The sequence below is a fragment of the Mus musculus genome, chromosome 4 (assembly GCF_000001635.26).
Source record: "Mus musculus strain C57BL/6J chromosome 4, GRCm38.p6 C57BL/6J".
NCBI lineage: Eukaryota > Metazoa > Chordata > Mammalia > Rodentia > Muridae > Mus > Mus musculus.
The window spans coordinates 137409792-137432964 of NC_000070.6; the positions used below are offsets into that span (position 1 = coordinate 137409792).

At 48.5% G+C, this 23173-nt stretch overlaps 1 protein-coding gene across 1 annotated transcript; it reads right to left on the reverse strand.

Annotated features, from left to right (window-relative positions):
• Window positions 1–11216: 11216 nt before the first annotated feature.
• On the reverse strand, window positions 11217–20729 carry Cela3b (chymotrypsin-like elastase family, member 3B). The gene is made up of 8 exons (NM_026419.2): window positions 20669–20729; window positions 18678–18763; window positions 15250–15347; window positions 14995–15129; window positions 14054–14190; window positions 13456–13598; window positions 12109–12261; window positions 11217–11300 (listed from the first exon to the last, which is right to left on the reverse strand). Exons 1-8 carry the CDS (start codon window positions 20706–20708, stop codon window positions 11283–11285), a joined length of 810 nt encoding a protein of 269 aa, NP_080695.1. The 5' UTR covers window positions 20709–20729; the 3' UTR covers window positions 11217–11282.
• Window positions 20730–23173: the final 2444 nt, after the last annotated feature.

Below are 23173 nucleotides of genomic sequence, written 5' to 3' on the forward strand. Positions count from 1 at the left end.
GGCGAGGCTCTAATATAGTGCCGGAGGCAGGTGGAGGGGCTGGCGCCAGACCCCACTCCCACAACAGGTGGTAGAACACCAGCTTTTTCAAGGCCCAAGGCCACACACCAACCACTGTAGATTAGGGAGTGGGAGCTGAAGGAGGGACCCCAGTCTTCCTCCAACCAGTGATTTCACAGGTGGCAGAGAACAGCCAACTGATAAGAGAGGGACAGGTGAAGGGTTCTATTAGACAGGCCGGGCTTTCCCAGGGAAGGCTAGAATAGCACAGCTGATCAGGCCTGGGTTCAGATCCTGGCTTTGTCTATTGAGTGCTTAGTTTGACTACGGTGTCTCAGAGCTCTAGTCTCCTGCATGGGATTAATATTGATGTCCACCTCCATAAGAGACTGTTTCTGAGTACTTTCTCTGCTGTATTAGGGCTCTTTCTAGGGCTGTGAGCAGACAGCACGTGATCCCAGCCTACTCACAGTCTGCCTAGTGATGGTACAAGATGAACCCACAATTTTTGTTTTTTTGAGACAGGGTTTCTCTGTATAGCCCTGCTGTCCTGGAATTCAACCTATAGACCAGGCTGGCCCTGACTCAGAAATCCACCTGCCTCTGCCTCCCAAGTGCCAAAAATTTTAAGACGCTGTCCCTAGCCAGTGAGGGTGGGTGCCATTCAGAAACAAAATGTGGGTGATCGGGAGGGGACCCCTCCCTTTCCATTTGCCTTGGGAGGCAGAGGCAGAGTGACATATTGACTCTGGGGACAATATGCAAGTGAGTACTGAAACCAGTACGGGTGGAGAGGAGACACTCAGCTCAGTCGAGGCTTGCTCAAGAAAAAAGGGAGGGGAGCTGGAGAGATGGCTCAGTGGTTAAGAGCACTGACTGTTCTTCTGAAGGTCCTGAGTTCAAATCCCAGCAACCACATGGTGGCTCACAACCATCAGTAATGAGATCAGGCACCCTCTTCTGGAGTGTCTGAAGACAGCCACAGTGTACTTACATATAATAAATAAATAAATGAATCTAAAAAAAAAAAAGAGGGGCAGAGGTCTGGAGTCATCGAGGAGCTGGGTGAGGTGGCATGGTCTTTAATCCTGCTCTGAGGCTGAGGCAGGAGGATTATGAGTTGGTGGTCAACTAGGGCTGCACAGCGAGGCCCTGAATCAAAGCAAAAAAATAAAATGGGTCTGGAAGCCCAACACAGCACCTCCAAGTAAGGCTTTGGTTTTGCCCTTGTCAAGGAGGGGGAGGAGGAGGAGAGGGATACAAAGACAGAAGAGGAGACAAAGAAGAAGCGACCAGGGGAAAGGAGGAGGAGAAGGAAGGAAGGAGAGGAATATAAAAGAGGAAAGAGGTTTGCTAAGATGACCTGGCAACTAAAGACGCCCATCGGGCCTGACGACCTGAGTTGGATCCCTGGGGCCCACCTGTTACAAGGAGAGGACCAACTCCTCTCCTCTGAGTTGCCCTCTGAGCTCCACGTATGCTGGGACTTGTGCACCTACTCCCATCTCACACACACACACACACACACACACACACACACACACACACACACACACACACACACACAGAGAGAGAGAGAGAGAGAGGCAACAAAAATGCAATCGAAAGCTTTAACTAAAGGAGCTTGGTGAGGATCCTGCCAACGCACTGTCAACCAAGCTGAAGAGCTTGATGCTGGCACCTTCCCTGGGCTCCTTTATCTGCAGGGGCAAGGTCTCTTGCTGACCCCAGAGCTGGTGATTTGGCTGGTTTAGAGCCCTGTTCTCTGCCTTGCGAGTGCTGGCCGCACCGTGCCTTCTTCATGTATCCACCTCCTCAGCCGCTTTACTCCCCCACCCCACCCCTATTGGTGGGGATAGATTCCAGGGCCTCATGCATGCGGAGAGCCACCATCGAGCCACACACTAGCACAGGGCACAGGGCACAAGCCAGCATTCTTCTTTTTGTTTTAGATCTATCTATCTATCTATCTATCTATCTATCTATCTATCTATCTATCTATCTATCTATCTATTTAATGTATGTGAGTACAATGTCACTGTCCTCAGACACACCAGAAGAGGGCATCAGATCCCACTACAGATGGCTGTGAGTCACCATGTGGTACCTGGGAAGTGAACTCAGGACCTCTAGAGGACAGTTAGTTCTCTTAATCCCTCCAGCTCCCCCTTCCCTTTTGAGACATCATTTTCCTGGGTCTGTGTAGCCTTGGTAGACCAGTCTGGCCTCATCTTCCTGCCTCTAACTCCTGACTGCTGAGACTAAAGGCATAGACCACCACTGTCTGGTTTAGGGCCAGCATCCTGTGTGAACAAGGCAAGTACACAAACCCTCCTTGTCCCTTTCCCCCATGTTCCCCTTGTCCCCCTCCTTCAGCTAAGTACTGCTGAGTCTCTTGAGCATGTGTTCAGGATCAGTGTGGCATGCATACATCTTCCTCTGACTCCTACAAATAGAAGCCAAGGGGAGGGCAACACTTAGCTGTCTAAGTGGACCCTTGCTAGTGGAGGTATCCCGTAGGCCAGGAGGGATTTGTTTAAGGTTTGAGTGTCTCCCATCTATCACGTCCACAGGGAGACCTACCACTCCAGCGGCTTGGGCTGTTGAGCAGCTTGTGCACACGCAACAGAAACAGCTGTGAAAATCCTTCAACCTGGGATAAAAATAGCTGTGCCCTCCCTGTTTACTGTAGGCCTGGACAAATTTGCTCAGCTTGGATGCTCACAGCCTCTGAACTGGGGAAGAGGTTGTGAGAGCCCTGAAGAGAGCACAGGAGAGAGGGGCAGGTCCTAAGGCAGAGGACTGGAAACAGATCTCTGTGTTCAACCCAGCTCTCCAACAGATGGAACAGTGGCCTGGAGAAAAGCTAGAACTTGATCGAGGTCTGCACGTGTTCCTACCGGACAGAAGCAAGTTCAAGGACACAGGAAGAGCTGAACCCACAGGAGGTCCCAACTTAACACAGGAGGCCCCCCCAACTTTTATCTGCAGGGCCTCAAACTGTGTTGCTCAGGGCATGTGACTCCAGGGGCAGGGAGTTTCCACATATGGTCTCTCTGAGGTCAACTGTCCATGACCACTTGAGCCAAGTGCTATCCTTCTCAAAGCCTGGGGAAAGATACTACTAGCTGTACTACTGAGCAACCTTTGGGGGTCCTGGTGTAGTGGCAGCTGGAATCCTTCTTCTTCTTCTTCTTCTTCTTCTTCTTCTTCTTCTTCTTCTTCTTCTTCTTCTTCTTCTTCTTCTTCTTCTTCTTCTAATTCTTCTTTTTCTTCTTCTTCTTCTTCTTCTTCTTCTTCTTCTTCTTCTTCTTCTTCTTCTTCTTCTTCTTTCTTTGTCTTCTTCTTCATTTCCTCCTCCTCCTCCTCCTTCTTCTTTTTCTTCCCCTTCTTCTCCTCTTCCTCCTCCTCCTTCTTCCTCTTCTTCTTTTTTAAAGATTTATTTATTTTATGTATATGAGTACACCGTAGCTGTAAATAGTTGTGAGCCTTCATGTAGTTGCTGGGAATTGAACTCAGGACCTCTGCTCACTCTGGCCCTGCTTGCTCTAGCCCAAAGATTTATTTATTGTTATATGTAAATACACTGTAGCTGTCTTCAGACACACCTTCTGAAGATGTCAGACCTCATTATGGATGGTTGTGAACCACCATGTGGTTTCTGGGATTTGAACTCAGAACCTTTGGAAGCAGTCAGTGCCCTTAATCACTGAGCCATCTCTCCAGCTCAAGAGAAAGCTACCTAAGGAGAATGGAGGGGGTACCATCCATTCCAGGCCTCAGCCCAAAATAAAGTGAGACATCTCTTTGTGTTGTTGTTGTTGTTGTTTTTGAGACAGGGTTTCTCCATGTAGTCCTAGCTGTTCTGGAACTCACTTTGTAGACCAGACTCTCCCTGAACTCACAGAGATCTGCCTGCCTCTGCCTCCCAGTGCTGGGATTAAAGGTGAGTGTTGTGTGTAATTATTGTTTTTTTGGTTTTCGTTTTGGTTTTAGGTTTTTTTTTTTTTTTTTTTTTTTTTTGGTTTTTGGAGGCAGGGATTCTCTGTGTAGCCCTGGCTGTCCTGGAACTCACTCTGTAGACCAGACCGGCCTTGAACTCACAAATCCACCTGCCTTTGCCTCCCAAGTGCTGGGATTAAAGGCATGCCCAACCACTGCCTAGCTGTGTGTAATTATTAACAAACCATGCTAATACCAGCTATGCTCCAGTAACCCAGTGTCCCCTTCCCCATTGGGAACAGCAAACCTCTCTGTCTTAGTCTTCCGTTTCTCCACAGTTCACCTGCCTCTGAACTGCTTGCATCTTCCCAGCCATCTGCCCCCTGAAACTAGCCCAGTAAAATCAAACCCCCAGAGGCTTGTATTTTATCAGTCAGATTTATATCAGTAAATTCTTAACCCCCAAAATGCCCATACAAAGAACTCAAAACTTAATTTATATAAACACAAGTTAAACCCATAGATTGGACAAACTGCCCTACATTACTCTATTGCTCTTCTATGATATCTGTAGCTACCTGTGGCTATCTCAAGCCACGTGGATCCGGAAAGTCCTCTTCCTCCATCTTTCTCTGTCCTTCTCCCTGTCTGTCCCTGGTCCTCTCTTTCTGACACTCTTAGCTCCACCTTCCTTTTTCATTGCCCAATCACAGACTCTATCCTTAGATGTCACTTGACCTCACCTGCATACAGACAGCAATCTATAGGTATGTGCTACCACCGCCTGGCTAGTGAGCTAGTCTCCTGAGCTACTCCTGGCAGACTCTTTACAGACAAGAGTGTATTAAGATCCAGAATTTGGGGGTTGGAGAAGACTCAGCAGTTAAGAGCACTGACTGCTCTTCCAGAGGTCCTTAGCTCAATTCCCAGCAACCACATGGTGGCTCACAACCATCCGTAATGAGATCTGATGCCCTCTTCTGGTGTGTCAGCAGTACAGTACATTAAATAAATAAATGGGGGAAAAACATCTAATAGCTCCTTTCGAACCAGGACTTGGGCTTGGGCATGTTTATGAATCCAGCACTAGGAGGATTGTCACAAGTTTGAGGATTGCTTAGCACTGCAACAGAATGAGTTTCAGGCCAGTGGAGCTACCGTATGAGACCTGTGTTGAGGCAGCAGTGTGAGAAGAGGAGAGAACTGAAGATATAATTTAATTAGAATGTTGTCTAATTAACCTATATGCTTTCCTAACCAACTATGAAGACCAGGTTCAATCCCCAGCGTCACATGGTGGTTCATGTCTGTAACCCCAGCACTCAGGAGCTGGAAGCACAAAGATCTGTGTTAGCATTCTGTCTAAGCTCCTCCCCACAGTTACCTGACTTGACCTACTATAAAAGGGCTGCTTGCCAACCTCCTTGCTCTCTTGTTCCTCTCCTGTGCTTTCTCTGCTTCCCTTCCCCCCTCCTTCCCTCCCATTCCCTTCCAAGTGCTCATGGCCTGCCTCTACTCCACTAATTCTCTTCTTCTCTTCTCTTCTCTTCTCTTCTCTTCTCTTCTCTTCTCTTCTCTTCTCTTCTCTTCTCTTCTCTTCTCTTCTCTTCTCTTCTCTTCTCTTCTCTTCTCTTCTCTTCTCCTCTCCTCTCCTCTCCTCTCCTCTCCTCTCCTCTCCTCTCCTCTCCTCTCCTCTCCTCTCCTCTCCTCTCCTCTCCTCTCCTCTCCTCTCCTCTCTTCTCTTCTCTTCTCTTCTCTTCTCTTCTCTTCTCTTCTCTTCTCTTCTCTTCTCTCCTTCCTCCTCTCTTCTCCTCTCTCTCTCTCTCTCTCTCTCTCTCTCTCTTTCTCTCTCTCTCTTTCTCTCTCTCTCTGCCTTTCTCTGTCTCTACTACCCTCTTAACTCCCTTCCCCTTGCTCTGAATAAACTCTATTCTTTACTATACCATCATGTGGCTGGTCCCTCAGGGAGAAGGGATGCCTTGGTCTGGGCCCACTGGGGCACGCCTTTCCCCCATAGCTCACCCTACCCCATATCCCCTACTCTCTTTATCTCTCTTTATCTTTTTATAAACACATCAATCAGGAGGTCTAAGTCATCCTCAACTACACAGAAAGTTCCAACCTGTTTGTTTTTTGTTTTGTTTCTGTGTTTTGTTTTGTTTTAGGTCTGGTGGGAGAATCAGGGAATCTGGGAGTAGGGTGGGAGGTGGGGTTGGGGGTGTGACACTTTGCTTCCAGTTCTCATTCAGTAGGAAGGAACTCTCTCATCTTCAGACTCTCCATGCCTAGCACAGAACCTGGCGCACACAAACACACACACACACACACACACACACACACACACACACACACACACACACACAGTGTTCAACAACATTTTCCAGAGGAGGAAAAAAGCGAATTAACCAAGCTAAAGGACCCTTTGCTATCTCCTCGCCCTCCTCAGAACCTGCCCTTGACCCTGTTGTTCATCAGGCACACGTGGAAGTCCTGTGGTGTCTCAACAAAGCATAGCAGATGCGGATGGTGGCATCCAGAAGTGTGGACACTGGGGACTGGAAGAGATAGTCTATGATAAGCCAGTCCCCAGAACCGAGACGGGAGGTGGGGGTACACACTCTTGCCTACTTAGTCTACATCGGTATCTCAGCTCTCAGAGCACTCAACTAAAAAAAAAATAAAATAAAATAAAAAAAGTCAAAGCTGTCCAAGAGGCAAAAACAGGTGAGTTTGAAGCAAGCCTGATCTACATATCAAATGTCAGGCAAGTCGGGGCTACACAGTGAGACCCTGCCTCAAAACAAAATATAACAAAGCTGGATGAGGTGGTGGTAATGTCCGAACTGTCATCCCTTGGGAAGCTGAGGCAAGAAAAATTCAAGTTTGGGGCCAACCAGGGCTACACAGTAAAACCCTGTCTCAGGGGAAAAAAAACTTGGAGGGAGATAGAGCAGTAGTTAGAGTGTGTGCTGCACAGTGAGGACCCGAGTTCAAATCCCTGACACCCACATAAGTGCTGGGTGGGTTTTGTGTCCTGTGGGGCAATGGGCTATGCACAGACAGCCTGGTCTCCAGTCAAGCTGAGGTCTTGAACCCTGGTGGTACCAAATGGGTGGTAATTTCCACCTACATGGGACAGAAGGTGTTTGATCATGTCTCCTGGACCCCTGGCGCCTGTGGAAGTTACCACACCCACAGCCCCCACAAGAGAGGCATGTGGCTTTCAGTCACATAGACAATGTCCCAAGCTTCTGGCCTTCTGGCTAGAGTCCTCCTCACAGTTACCTAGCAACAGCAAGATAGCAAAGACCACTATAAGACAGGCCGCTTGGCCCCTCCTTGCTCTCTTAAGCTTTCACCTTTCTTACTCTCTATCTCTTTTCACTCTTTCCCTTCCCCCCTCTCTCCTCTTGGTCATGGCCGGTCTCTCTCTCCTTTTACCTTTTCTCTTTCCCCCTGCCTTTCTACAATAAAGCTTTAAAACCATAGACTGTCTCTGCTCATCAAGGCCCGCCATGCTTGGACAATGGGATAGGCTTTCTTCTAAGGAGCGGCATCTAACCTCCCATCAGAAGACCTTCCTGTGCTCCAGCCATGGACTGGACTAAGGACTCTCGCCTGCGTGGGAACCACCAAGCGCCCCCTCTTTCCCTGCCCTCTCTTCCCTTATCTCCAGGGCTGAGTGCTGCCCTGGGGCCCCTATTCTGTTCTCAGCTCCTCCGTTATATCCATCATTGAATGCCGGAGAATGAGAACCTGGTACCTGGGGCTGCCCCTTGTCCACCCCCTCCACCATCACACCCCGCCGGGTGGGGTCATTGGCATAATAGAGGCAGATGCCCACCCAGGGCCGTGTGGAAAGCATTCCCGCAGTCCTCCCACATCTGCCCGCTGAGAGCACTGGAATTCTGGTGGGATGTGAGCTCTCTCCCACCCCCCTCTTCCCCTACACCCACGGCCCCCCGCTGTCATTTCAGCCTTCAAAGCAAGCCAGGGGATCCCAAGACAGGCTGACTAGTCAGACAAACCACATCAGCAAACCAGCAAACTCTGGGTTTGATTGAGAAACCTTGCCTTGTGATGGGGTGTCTACCTTAGTTACTGTCCTAGTGCTGTGAAGAAACACATGAGCACGGCAACTCTTACAAGAGAAAGTATTTAATTGAGGGCTTGTTGACAGTCCATGATTATCACGTCGGGGAGCATGGCAGCAGGCAGCACAAAGGCAGACATTATGCTGGAGAAGGGGCTGGGAGCTACATCCTGATCTACAAATTTGTCTTTGACATTTCTTTTTTTAAGCGATTTATTTATTTATTTTATGTATGTGAGTACACTGTAGCTGTACAGATGGTCGTGAACCTTCACGTGATTGTTGGAGACTGTATCTGCTGATCTGGCTTTTCAAACATCAATGCCCACGCCCAGAAATACACTTCCTCCAACAAGGCCACACCTCCTAAGCCCTCTACTCCTATCAAACAATTGTGTTTCCTGTTGACCAAGCATTCAAATATATAAGCCTATGAGGCCTGTTCGTATTCAAACCACCACAGGGACTGTCTAGATGGCTCCGTTGATAAAGACACTTGCTGCCAACCCTGATGACTTGAGTTCAGTCCCCAGCAGCTGCATGGTGGAAGGAAAGCACCGACTCCCAAGAGCTGTCCTCAGACTCCCACAGAGTGCTATGCAGTGGGCCACACCCACCCACTACATAACTCTTAAAAGTGCATCTGCTAAAACAAAAACACAAATTTGTCTTTGACATTTCTTTTTTTTTAAGCGATTTATTTATTTATTTTATGTATGTGAGTACACTGTAGCTGTAGAGATGGTCGTGAACCTTCACGTGATTGTTGGGAATTGAATTTTTAGGACTTCTACTTGCTCTGGTCAACCCCACTCAGTCCCTGCTTGCTCCAGCCCAAAGATTTATTTATTATTATATATAAGTACACTGTAGCTGACATCAGACACACCAGAAGAGGGCATCAGATCCCATTACAGATGGTTGTGAGCCACCCTGTAGTTGCTGGGATTTGAACTCAGGACCTTCGGAAGAACAGTCAGTGCTCTTACCCGCTGAGCCATCTCACCAGTCCCTGGTTTTGACATTTCCAATGATCTAAAAAGGGTGGAATATATCTTTAATCCCAGCACTGGGTAGACAGAAGTAGGTGCATCTGTGAGATCAAGGCCAGCCTGGTCTACAGAGTGAGTAACAACTCAGGGAAAGCTACTTATGTTAATTGTATCGAGGGGGGAGGGAGAGGGAGAGAGAGAAAGAGAGAGAGAGATGGCTAGATGGCGAGATGGCACAGCAGGAAAGAACAATGACTGTTCTTCCTGAAGGTTCTGAGTTCAAATCCCAGAAACCACATTGTGGCTCACAATCTCCCACAATGATATCTGACACCCCCTTCTGGTGTGTCTGAAGACAGCTACAGTGTACCTATTTATAGTAATAATAGTAGGGCCAACCAGAGCAAGTGGGCTTGACCAGAGTGAGCAGAGATCCTAAAATTCAATTCCCAACAACCACATGAAGGCTCACAACCATCTGTACAGCTACAGTGTACTCATATACATAAAATAAATAAATAAATACATAGAGAGAGAGAGAGAGAGAGAGAGAAAGAGAGAGAGACAGAGACACACACAGAGAGAGAATTGGGAACTAGGACAAAATTCAAATGACTTTTTCCTGTAGGAGTTCTCAGAGAGTGTCCTGTGCTGTGTTCCCTGTGAATCACACGTTTGGGAGATTTATGCCTGGAACCTGCTGGCACTTGGTTGCTCTTAGTTCCTGGCTATCAATCCTACCCCTCCCAGATTGGCAGCCACCTGGGGTGTGTGTGTGTGTGTGTGTGTGTGTGTGTGTGTGTGTGTGTGTGTGTGTGTGTGTGTGTTTAAGGACGCCTAAGATTAAGCAAGCGCCCATCTGTGGCTTCTAGACCTGGGATGTGCACAGGTGGCCCTTGTCCCAAGGAAGGCTTACCTCAGTGGGAACACACACACATAAACACACACACACACACACACACACACACACACACACACACACACACACACACACACACACACACAAGAAAAGAAGAACCCAGGCTGGACAGGTGGCTCAGCGGTTTCAAGAGCACCGACTGCTCTTTCAGAGGTCCTGAGTTCAGTTCCCAGCAACCATATGGTGGCTCACAACCATCTGTAATGGGATCTGACGCCCTCTTCTGGTGTGTCTGAAGATAGCTACAATAATCTTAAAAAATAAAACAAAAAAACACAAAAAACCTAGCACCTTGAATCAGAAAGATGAACCTCGAGGACCCCTGTCAGTCAGGGTAGATTAAATCCATGCAGTTATGACAATCAAGTCAGCCTTTTCAGAGAGAAACATTCCTAATGCTGCATGTAACCTTTTAACACAGCTCCCCATGCTGTGGTGACCCCAACCGCAAAATTATTTTCATTGTTACTTCATAACTGTAATATTTTTTGGTTTTTCGAGACAGGGTTTTTCTGTGTAGCCCTGGCTATCCTGGAACTCACTTTGTAGACCAAGCTGATCTAGAACTCAGAAATCCACCTGCCTCTGCCTCCCCAGTACTGGGATTAAAAGTGCGTACCACCGCTGCCCGGCTCATAACTGTAATCTCGCTACTGCTATGAGTTGAAATGTGAAGGTCTGATCTGCGACCCCTGTGACAGGTCATTGTCCTCTCAATGCAGCCAGTATTCTCCTGACAGAGCGTCTTATCTCTGTGTGTGCCCAGCTCTGAACCTGACACAAGGCAAGTCTCTTACCAGGTTTACTCTGAGGCTTTCTTTGGAGCAAGAAATAAATGTTTGTTGAATGAATGAATGACCACAGCTCTCTTCCTCTGGTCCCCTCAACAGATAGAAAACACTTGGTCTTTCCTCTTCTATGATTCTCAACCAAACTAGGTTTTTCTGCAGATTCGTGTCTCTGGCTGCATTGAGAAGTCTCCAGTTTCTGTGTAACTATCTACTACCACTGACTATATTCGCAGTCCTATGTGTGACTATTACTGTGACAACTTCTCCGAGTTTCCTGGCAGTCTCTCTCTTTCTGCGTAGGACGTCCTATGCCCTTGCATGCTGGTCACCCCACTGCAGCCACCCCTCTCGGAGGCTCATTCTCCCCTCCTCAGCGGAAGGGCTGGCTCTGGCCCCACCTCCACATTTCAGACCTAAGATTTCACAATCTGGTCAGAGCACAAGAGTTCCGTCAATGAAGGCAGAGAGCATCAACTTGGGACTTTCAGAAAGGTCTTTATTCTTTAGAGGACCTGGGGGTCCTCTCTGCCAGCCGAACCTTGGATCTAGTTGTTGGCAATGGTCTAAAAAAAAAAAATCAGAGAGTTGGAAAAGAACAGAATAATTAGTTAAGAGTTAAAATTGCAAGCTTTGGGCCTAGAGGGACTGAGCAAAGGTCTAACTCTGTCACTGGATCCTGTGTGTCTCTGGAAGGGGATTTGACCTCTCTGAGCCTTAGTTTCCTCATCTCCATAAGAGAGGTAACTATAGCAGCTAAACTGCCTCATGGGTATTCTTTTGTTTGTTTAGTTTTCTGAGACATGTTTTCTCTGTGTAACCCTGGCTGTCCTGGAACTTACTCGGTAGACTCTGTAGTTTTGAACTCAGAGATCAGTGTGCGTCTGCCTCTGCCTCCCAAGTGCTGGGTTTAATATTCTCCTGGCTTCATGGGTATTCTCAGTTGAACTCTTAGCTGAGATTCTTAGCACAGTGAATCTTCAAACCCCAGCTAGTACTCCAGTCAGGAAGAACAGCCGCTGTCTTGGACCTTCTGTGTCTAGATGAGGTCTGCTCTGCACCCTCCCTGACCCCAAAGGCCACATCATGGTTCTCAGCCTCCTGCACTCTAGTGTCTACCATCTGTCCACCAACAGGCTGTTTATCCACTCTCTGACATGCTCTCTGTCCCTCTTGACTAGGAAGGACTTGGCCAGGGGATACTTCTCAATACCTGTTAGATTCTGGAAGTGTGGCCACATAAAACATCCCCAAGCTCTCTAGAATGTCACCAAAGTTCCCTCCTTCAGCCTCATGAGCCTCAGGGCTCCTCAGGGTCTGCAGATTCTCCCTCCTAAAGTCCCTGGCAGGCTTCCATCTCCTTTGTCTCCTCACCTCCTCAATCCAGTCAATGAAGGCTGAGACACGGGTGAACACTGTGGGCTTCCTCAGGGTGTTGCAGCCCAAGGAGGACACAAAGCTGGTCACACCGTGGACCTGCCAGGTGCCATTGTCAGCGGGACAGTTGAGGGGTCCTCCAGAGTCACCCTGCAATGGAGACAAGAGTCAGGGCTGATGTGTGTCTGAGGATAAGGTTGGGCTCTGACTTCAATGACATTGATACACATTCACACTACTTCACATCTCTGGGTAGCAGTTTCCAAGAGAAAACCATAAGGTACTGGTTCTCGATCTGAGGGTCACAACCCCTTTGGGGGGACGGTTGACATATCAGATATCCTGCATTCAGATATCCTGCACATCAGATTATTTATGCTAGAGCTCATAACAGCAGCAAAATTAAAGTTACAAAGTAGCAACAAAATAATTTTATGGTTGGGTGGGGTCACCACAACATGAGGCACTTGGTCACAGCATTAGGAAGGTTGAGACCCATGGACATCAGGGTAAATGAGACAGTGTAAGACTTCAACACAACACCCAGCAGACGCAGCTCTCCAGAGATGTCGCCTCTCATTATCGGTACCACATTTAATGCTTTCAGGTTTTGTTTGTTTCTAACTGAGACACTGTATAGCCCAGGCTGATCTTGAACTTGCAATCCTCCTGCCTCAGCCTCCAGCAGTGCTGGAATTTCAGGTTAGCATGATAAGCATGTTCTTATATACAACAAGAGCATTCTGAATGTGTGGCTATCACTTCAAAGCCACAACTGATGTGGGTTAGCGACGTAGCTCAATTGACCAAGTGTTAGCATCCACAAAGCTATGATTTCCACCCCTATTACTGCCTCAAATGGATGTGGTGGTAATGCTGAAAGACCATCACTCAGGTGGAGACAGGAGGATCAGAAATTCAAGGCAATTCTTTGCTACTGAGTAAGTTTCAGCCCAGACTGTGCTATACCAGAGTCTCAAAACAGTGAGTGCCAAGTGTGGTGGTACATACTGTTCATCCTAGAACTAGGGAGGCAGAGACAGGTCATTGCTATGAGTTTGAGACCAGCCTACACTATATAGTGATCTCAGGCCAGTCAAGCCTACATTGTGAGACCCTATCTCAAAAACCAGTGGCAAAAAAGAGGGAACTGGGGCCTGTCAAGCCAGGTGGGAGCTAGGATACAACCCAGGCTCCTGATACTACCTCTGAGTTTCTCTTCCTCCCACTTGTCCTGTAGACTGCATGAGGCAAACCAAGTAGGTCTATCCACCTCGGGGCACATGGTAGAGGGTTTTCAGGACCCTACACCCGTGCTACCGGGGCAGATGTGAGATGACTCACGTTGCAGCCAGACTGGATATCGCCGCCGGCGCACACCATGGTCGTCTTCACAGACAAGCCCCACCAGTTCCACCTGGAGCAGTGTTCATAGTCCACCACAGGCAGCAAGGCCTGCTGCAGCTTGTCTGGCAGAGGTCCATTGGCTGGGGAGACAGAGAGCATTGCAAGGGATACCTGGGAGTTGCAGAGTGGAAACCTTCAGGCTCCATCAAGCTGGTGGGAACCAGGGGGTCTTGCTTGCTCTGTGTTCTGGAGCATTGGGCACACAGTGGGCATCCCAAAATGATCCAGTGAACATACTCATGTTAGGGAGGATTGTGGAGATGGTGGGGAGATGGAGAGGAATTTGTGGGCAGTATAAAGATGGTTTCTGGGCTGGAGAGATGGCTCAGCGGTTTAAAACACTGACTGCTCTTCCAGAGGTCCTGAGTTCAATTCCCAGCAACCACATGGTGGCTCACAATCATCTGTAATGGGATCTGACTGTGACAGTGTACTCAGATATATAAAACAAATAAATTTTTTGAAAAACAATGATTTCTGCTGTGGCCCTCTACCCCCACTTGCCCCAGGCGCTGTCTCTGTGGTCTTTACGTACTGGAGAGCCGGCCCCAGCCGCTGATGTAACAGGGTGCTCCGTTGGGTAGGATTTCACCAGCAGGAGGGAGGCAGGCAAGCTGGACTGCATCTCCCAGCTGGGCACTTCTTGAGAGCTTGACCAGGGCGATGTCATTGCTGGGGGAAAAGGAGAGTCCCATGAAATCCAGTCAGCTAGCATGCACCTACCTTCTTTGCTCCAGGGACTTTCAGCTCTGTGGAATCCACTGGTCCTTGAATTCTGAATCTGTCTTCTGGTTGGTTTTGTTTGCTGGGGCTTGAACTCAGAGCTCTGCAAGTGCTAGACTGGTACTGTGCAATCGAGCTACTCTCTGGTGCTTCCTAAGTCATTTGTTTTGCTTCATTGGTGAGTTGGTCTTACTATGTAGCCCTAGCTAGCCTATGTTGACTGAGCTAGCCTGTAACCCACAGAGATCCACCTGCTTCAGCCTCCCTGTGCTGAGATAAAAGGTGCATGTTACCACATGTCTTTTCCAAAATCCATTCTTAAAGTGGACCAGCCCCGGGAATCCTCACAGCCACTTTACCCCTGCTGACCTTGTCATTTATGGTCCCCTTGACCCCTCTATGTCATCTGGAAGGCTCAGGGTCAGAGTTGCCCCCTACCCTAGTGCTGCCCAATGCAACAGTCTAGGCTGATTTCTGACAGCTCCCTGGAGAAAGTTGTTGCCTGTGTACCACACTGTAGGTACCATTATTCTCCATTTCAACTTCTATCTACTGCTTAAATGACTTCACTGGGGTCTGATATAGCTCTGTGCTCATTCTGGGATTCTGACCAAGATGGGCTAGAGCCTTAAGCTACCATTCTTTAGTTATCGTAGCTACCCACAGCACGTGCCACTTGGACTCAGGCAGCCGACCCCGGCTTGGCATCTTACTGAACGGAATCCCCAACTCCACACGCAAGACTTCACTCACCCACAGCTCACACACATAGAGTTCCACTTGGGGTGCACAAAGAGGTCTCCAGCGTTGATGGGGATCACCTGTTCTTGGCCTTCCTCCACACCACGTTCATGCTCCCCAAGTACAACCTGGTAGGTGCGAGAAGTCCTGCGGAAGAGTGGAGGTCAGTATAAGCCTGGAGCCAACCTCACTCCTCTCCTATTGTTCCAGCTGCCCAGGACACATGCAGGGATAGTGAGTGGGACAGGCATAGGGGGTGGAACTCACGAGATGCAGTGGCCCGCAGTCAGAACCCAGTCAGGGGTAATGAGGGAGCCACCACAGGTATGGTGGAAGCTCCCATCCTTCTCATACTGAAGGGAGACCTGGTGGCCAAGAAGGAAAGCACTTGAGTAGCCCAGACCAAACACCATGGGTTGCCACCAGTGGCTTCACAGGCTATGTGCTTTACAGCTCCAGAATATGCTATTCGCACGGGAAAAAAATGACGCCTTCTGAAATGTGCAGTGCACAGACTATGCAGCTCCTCAGGGGACTCTGTCACTTTCCCACAAGCATCACATTTTGATTATCCAAGGCCTCCCACCACAGGTTTTAGGCTGTCTCTGAGGTCCTTACCACTCTCTGGCATCCACAGACTTTATGTTTCCTGAGGGCTCTTCATAACCCCTGTCCTATCAGTCCTTGCATTCTCCTGAACCCTACATCTTTCAAGGCCTCTTGGGTCTGTTGAAACATGCCTCACACTGAGGCCTCTGCCTCCCCTTCCCTATGCATTCTGACTTTCAAAAGCTCTCTTACAACTGTGTACGGTGCTCTATACCTGGGATTCCAGCATCAGAGAAGTAGGCAGAAGGGCTGTGGTTCAAGATCAGCTAAGGTTATGTGAGACTGTCTCAAAGAAAGGAAGAAAGGAAGAAAGGAAGAAAGGAAGAAAGGAAGAAAGGAAGAAAGGAAGAAAGGAAGAAAGGAAGAAAGGAAGAAAGGAAGAAAGGGAGAAAGTAGGGAAGGAAGAAAGGGAAAAAGGAGGGAAGGAAGGGAGGAAGGAAGGAAGGAAGGAAGAAAGAAAGAAAGAAAGAAAGAAAGAAAGAAAGAAAGAAAGAAAGAAAGAAAGAAAGGGAACAAAAAAGAAAGAAAGGAAGGAAGAAAAATGAAGGAAGAAAAGAAAGGAAGGAAGGAAGGAAGGAAGGAAGGAAGGAAGGAAGGAAGGAAGGAAGGAAGGGTACAGTTTGGCAGTGGTTGCACACACCTTTGATTCCAGCACTTTGGAGGCAGAGGCAGGCAGTTCTTTGAGTCAGAGGCCAACCTGATATACAGAGCAAGTTCCAGAACAAAGAGTGCTACACAAAGAAACCTTGTTTCAAAAAAAAATTTTTTTAAAGAATACATAAAAGAGGGTGGGGCCGGGCATGGTGGCCCACTCCTTTAATCCCAGCACTGGAGAGGCAGAGGCAGACTGATTTCTGAGTTCGAGGCCAGACTGGTGTACGAAGTGAGTACCAGGACTATACAGGGCTATACAGAGAAACCCTGTCTCAAAAAAAAATGTGGCTGGAGAGATGACTCAGTAGCTAAGAGCACTGACTGCTCTTCCTAGAGGTCCTGAGTTCAAATCCCAGCAACCACATGGTGGCTCACGACCATCTATAACGGGATCTGATGCCCTGTTCGGCTATGTCTGTAAACATCTACAGTGCACGAATATATATATATATAATAAATAAATAAATCTTTAAAAAAATAAGGTGGGGCAGGCTGGAGAGATGGCTCAGTGGTTAAGAGCAATGACTGCTCTTCCAAAGGTTCTGAGTTCAAATCCCAGCAACCACATGGTGGCTCACAACCAACCGGAATGAGATCTGATGGCCTCTACTTGGTGTGTCTGTAGACACCTACAGGGTACTCACATATAATAATAAATAAATCTTGGGCTGGAGAGATGGCTCAGTGGTTAAGAGCCCTGACTGCTATTCTGAAAGTCATGAGTTCAAATCCCAGCAACCACATGATGGCTCAAACCATCCATAATGACATCTGATGCCCTCTTGTGGTGTGTCTGAAGACAGCTACATTGTACTTACATATAATAAATAAATACATGTTAAAAAATAAATCTTTACTAAAAAAAAGAGAGTGGGGCAGGCGATGTAGCTCAGTGGGTAGAGTGCCTGCCTAGCATGCGTAAAGCTCTGAGTTCTATGCCCAGCCCTGCAGAAGTAGGGTGTGGTGACACATGCCCAGAACCCCACCACTCAGGAGGTGGAAACAGGAACAGGAGGTCAGGAACACCCTCAGCTGTGTATTGACTTTGAGGATAGCCTGAGCTACCTGAAACCCCATCTCAAAGCCAAAGAGCAACACAACCTCCTCAACCAAAAATGGACGAAGACCATCGCCCGCTGTGCTTAGGTCCTGATTGACACTCGAAGACTCCTGTGTCCTCCTCACTCCTGCCACGTGTGTGCTGGCTGTGTTGTTTGCTTTGTTTTTGTTTTTCAAGACAGAATTTCTCTGTGTAGCCCAGGCTATCCTGGGACTCACTCTATAGACCAGGCTGGCTCCAAGCCTGGAGATCCTTCTGATCTGTGTCATTTTTTTACACTCTGATGGCCACAGTAACTCACTGCCATCACCAGTGTGTGGCCAGCAAAGGCTACAGGATATAGGCTCTGGTCCCTCACAGAATAAGCTGGGACCCTGTCTGTTCTCAGGGTCTTTGATGATGCAAATGCCTCCTATCTTCTTCATTGGTCTCAGCTTCCTGTGGCTGTTGAACACTGACATGAGTTTTTTCAGTTGCCTAATTTGTACCAATTTTGTGGATTTTGAAAGATGTTTATGTGCCAGGCAGTGGTTGCACGCTGTCTTTAATCCTAGCACTCAGGAGGAGAGACAGGCAGGCTATAAAGAATGTTTCCTTGTGTGCATGTGTGTTTCTCTGAACAGGTGTGTGTCACATGTGTTCTGGCCCCCTCAGAGACTAGAAGGCATGGGTCCCCTAGGGATGCTATTACAGGCGGTCTTAAGCTGCCAGACTAGGAACTGAACTCAGGTCCTCTGGAAGATCAGCAAGCACTCTTCACCACTCAGCTCTCTCCAGGTCTGGGTTTGGTTCTTGAGACAGGGTCTCTTAGAAGTCAGAGTGACATCAAACTTGCTGTGTAGCTGAGGCTGATCTTGAACTCCTGATCCTTCTGCCTCTACTGGGTTACAAGTTTGTATGGAACAACTATGTCTGCCTTACTTTATAGTAAACTATAGTCACACGTGGCTTGTGACTATTGTTAGACAGGGAGTTTAGCCCTATGAACATCTCCCCATGAACCTCTATGAAGTTCCTAACCCTTTTAAGCTCCCAGAACTTTGACCCTTTTGTAGAACCCAGGGAGATTAGAAACAAAATCTTTCCTCTAAACACAGCCCCCGAAGTTCCACTGCTATTAAGCCAATCTCTTAAGCACCACCCTTTCCCCAAATTCCACTTTCAAATCCCAGCCGAGATTGCAGATGGAACAGTTACAACCTCCAAGAAATATCTCTCTCCAAGAGTTTCCGGCCTTTTGAAGTCAAAGAAGGGAGTGGAGAGGAACTGGTGGGGTCAAGGCAGGCTGCCATGTCACCAGACCTGGGGTTCAGTGCCCATAGTAGAAGCAGGCGTGGGGAGTGGTGGTGGGGGCAGCTGCTGTCACTCTTACCTGCCAGGGCCAGCTGTGGGGAACAGCTTCCTCGCCATTGACAACTCGGCTGGAGGGGTTGTGGGAAGGCTGTCCACAGCCTGAGGCTAGAGGTGACAATTGAGAAGCCAGTCAGCCAGAGTGTCCTCAGAAGAAAGGGGTCGGGGTGGGAGAGCTGGTGTTTGAGCATGGTGCATTTGGAGGCAGAGGCAAGCTGAATTCTGTATATTCAAGGCCAGCTTGACCTATATGGTGAATTCCAGATCAGCCAATGCTACACAAAGAGATCCTGTCTAAAAAGAAAAAGAAAGAAGCAAAAGAAGAGGAAGAGGAGGAAGAAGAGATTGAGGAGGGAGAGGAGGAAGAGGAAGAAGAGGAGTATAAAGAAGAGGAAGAGGGGGAAGAAGAGAAAGAGGAAGAGGAGGAGGAGGAAGAGGAGGAGGAAAAGGAAGGGGAGGAAGAGGAGGGGGAGCCCTTCCCCTCTCTAGACTTCACTAGCCAGGTATGAAGTAGTGTTTATGCATTTAACCTACAACAGGGCTTCCCAGAGTCAGAGGAGGGCAGGGTCTCTTTTATCTCAAAGACTAAAGACTTGGGACTGAGCCTGGTAGTCAGGGAGCCCCCAAACTCTGAAACCAAAATGCTGGGCATTAGGGTGTGATCCCAGCATTGAGGATTCGAGCTCAAAGGATCAGCCACTGGTTTGAGGTAAGCCTGGGCTAACAGAGTGAAATCTTTTACCCCACCCCAAAAGAAAAAAAGAGGGCTGGCTGCGTGGTAACCCGGGCTAATGACCTGAGTTTTATCCCTGGGATCCCAACAGAGAGAACTGACTCCTGCAAGTTGTTCTCTGGTCTCCACGTGAGCTCTGTAACACACATACAGTCCCTAACAAATAAATAAATGTAATAAAAAAAATTAAAAATGGCAGCTAAAAGTGACATGCTAGCTCAGGCCTGTAGTCCCTGTGCTTGAGAGAGGGAGGCAGTGGGATTGCTAGGAATTCAAGGAAAGGCAGGCTGAGCTATAACATGAGACTTTCTATTAAAAAAAAATTCTTTTTAAAAAGGTGATTTATACCGGGCGTGGTGGCGCACGCCTTTAATCCCAGCACTCGGGAGGCAGAGGCAGGCGGTTTTCTGAGTTCGAGGCCAGCCTGGTCTACAAAGTGAGCTCCAGGACAGCCAGGTCTATACAGAGAAACCCTGCCTCGAAAAACCAAAAAAAAAAAAAAAAAAAAAAAAAAAAGGGCTGGTGAGATGGCTCAGTGGGTAAGAGCACCCGACTGCTCTTCCGAAGGTCCGAAGTTCAAATCCCAGCAACCACGTGGTGGCTCACAACCACCCGTAATGAGATCCGATGCCCTCTTCTGGTGTATCTGAAGACAACTACAGTGTACTTACATATAATAAATAAATAAATCTTTAAAAAAAAAAAAAGGTGACTGACCTATGAAGTGGCTGTTTGAGTGACACAGCTGGGTACGAAGTGAAACTCGGCCACCGACTCAGGATGGCTGTGTTACTTTAAAAGTCAGTTTCCCCACTGACTCCAAACTAGGCTGACTTACCTGGGGTCATAGAAGAAAAACAACCTGTCCCACCGTCACCTGCCTGACATAGTAGACACTTAGAAAATGCCATCGGGTACAATATGGTCGGCCAAGGGAAGCTTTGTGGGCTGTGTCACAGAAGACTGAAAGTTTGAGTTGGAGCCATCAAACCTCAGAGTTCAGACCTTAAGTCAGGAGGTCATCCATTGTCCCCTCAAGGAGTCTTGCCCCGTGGGCTCCCAGTCTTTCTGAGCTGGGTCATCTGAAGCTTGCCTGCCTCCTCCACTCCTGGCCATGAACCAAGCTCAAGGCCCTACAGTCCTGTCCTAGTTGAAGCTGAGACCTTCTGTAGAAGTAGGTATGGGGTGTCACCCAGGGAGGCAAAGAGTGAGGGTCTGTCATATTTCAGGGGCTCCCAGGCTGATGCAGCAAGGAGACATGGGACAAGCTGAGGGCTTACCAAGGGCCACAAGCAGGAGGGAACTCAGCAGTCGGAGCATGGTGAGCTTCAGGGTGATTAGAAAGAGATGTGGAACCGGGACTTTAATATAGTGCCGGAGGCAGGTGGAAGGGCTGGCCCCAGACCCCACTCCCACAACAGGTGGCAGAACACCAGCTTTTTCAAGGCCCAAGGCCACACACCAACCACTGTAGATTAGAGAGCAGGAGCTGAAGGAGGGACCTCAGACTTCCTCCAACCTGTGATTGCACAAGTGGTAGAGAACGGCCAACTGATAAGAGAGGGACAGGCAAAGGGTTCTATTAGACAGGCCGGGCTTTCCCAGGGAAGGCTAGAATAGCAGAGCTGATCAGGCCTGGGTTCAGATCCTGGCTTTGTCTATTGAGTGCTTAGTTTGACCATGGTGTCTCAGAGCTCTAGTCTCCTGCATGGGATTAATATTGATGTCCACCTCCATAAGAGACTGTTTCTGAGTACTTTCTCTGCTGTATTAGGGCTCTTTCTAGGGCTGTGAGCAGACAGCACATGATCCCAGTCTGCTCACAGTCTGCCTAGTGATGGCACAAGATGAACCCACAATTTTTTGTTTTTGTTTTTTGGGGTTTTTTTGAGACAGGGTTTCTCTGTATATCCCCACTGACCTGGACCTCACTCTGTAGACCAGGCTGGCCTCGAACTCAGAAATCCACCTGCCTCTGCCTCCCAAGTGCCAAAATTTTTAAGAAGCTGTCTCTAACCAGTGAGGGTGGGTGCCATACGGAAACAAAACATGGGTGATCAGGAGGGGACCCCTCCCTTCCCATTTGTCTTGGGAGGTTGAGGCAGAGTGACATATTGACTCTGGAGACGATATGCATGCAAGTGAGTCCTGAAGCCAGCCATGGGAACGGGTGGAGGGTAGACACTCAACTCAGGAGTGGCTTGCTCAAGAAAAAAGAGGGGCAGGGGTCTGGAGTCAACGAGGAGCTGGGTGAGGTGGCATCGTCTGTGTTCCCAGCTGCTCCAAGGCTGAGGCAGGAGGGTTATGAGTTGGTGGTCAACTAGGGTTGCACAGCAAGGCCCTGTCTCAAAGCAAAAAAATAAAATGGGTCTGGAAGCACAACACAGGGCCTCAAAGTAAGGCCTTTGGTTTTGTCCTTGTCAAGGAGGGGGAGGAGGAGGAGAGGGATATGGAGACAGAAGAGGAGACAAGGAAGAAGCAACCAGGTGAGGGGAGGAGGAGAAGGGAACAGGGAGGAGGAGAAGGAAGGAAAGAGAGGAATATAAAAGAGGAAGCAGGCTTGCTAAGATGACCTGGCACCTAAAGACGCCCATCGGGCCTCACGACCTGAGTTGGATCCCTGGGGCCCACCTGTTACAAGGAGAGGACCAACTCCTCTCCTCTGAGTTGCCCTCTGAGCTCCACGCATGCTGGGGCATGTGCACCCACTCCCATCACACACACACACACACACACACACACACACACACACACACACACACACACACAGAAGCAACAAAAATGCAATCGAAAGCTTTAACTAAAGGAGCTTGGTGAGGATCCTGCCAACGCACTGTCAACCAAGCTGAAGAGCTTGATGCTGGCACCTTCCCTGGGCTCCTTTATCTGCAGGGGCAAGGTCTCTTGCTGACCCCAGAGCTGGTGATTTGGCTGGTTTAGAGCCCTGTTCTCTGCCTTGCGAGTGCTGGCCGCACCGTGCCTTCTTCATGTATCCACCTCCTCAGCCGCTTTACTCCCCCACCCCACCCCTATTGGTGGGGATAGATTCCAGGGCCTCATGCATGCGGAGAGCCACCATCGAGCCACACACTAGCACAGGGCACAGGGCACAAGCCAGCATTCTTCTTTTTGTTTTAGATTTATTTATTTATTTATTTATTTATTTATTTATTTATTTATTTATTTATTTATTTAATGTATGTGAGTACAATGTCACTCTTTTCAGACACACCAGAAGAGGGCGTCAGATCCCTTTACAGATGGTTGTGAATCACCATGTGGTACCTGGGAAGTGAACTCAGGACCTCTAGAGGAACAGTTAGTTCTCTTAATCCCTCCAGCTCCCCATTCCCTTTTGAGACATCATTTTCCTGGGTCTGTGTAGCCTTGGTAGACCAGTCTGGCCTCATCTTCCTGCCTCTAACTCCTGACTGCTGAGACTAAAGGCATACACCACCACTGTCTGGTTTAGGGCCAGCATCCTGTGTGAACAAGGCAAGTACACAAACCCTCCTTGTCCCCGTCCCCCATGTTCCCCATGTTCCCCTCTTTCAGCTAAGTCCTGCTGAGTCTCCTGAGCATGTGTTCAGGATCAGTGTGGCATGCATACATCTTCCTCTGACTCCTACAAATAGAAGCCAAGGGGAGGGCAACACTTAGCTGTCTAAGTGGACCCTTGCTAATAGAGGTATCCCGTAGGCCAGGAGGGATTTGTTTAAGGTTTTGGGTGCCGCCCATCTAACACGTCCACAGGGAGACCTACCACTCCAGCAGCTTGGGCTGTT

Coding starts and splice junctions, on each gene's coding strand:
- Cela3b (NM_026419.2), bottom strand. CDS start 20,708: ATGCTCCGACTGCTGAGTTCCCTCCTGCTTGTGGCCCTTG. Junction 15,348..18,677: donor CCCACAGCTGGCCCTGGCAG/GTAAGAGTGACA, acceptor CTTGGCCACCAG/GTCTCCCTTCAGTATGAGAA. Junction 12,262..13,455: donor ATATCCAGTCTGGCTGCAAC/GTGAGTCATCTC, acceptor TCTCCATTGCAG/GGTGACTCTGGAGGACCCCT.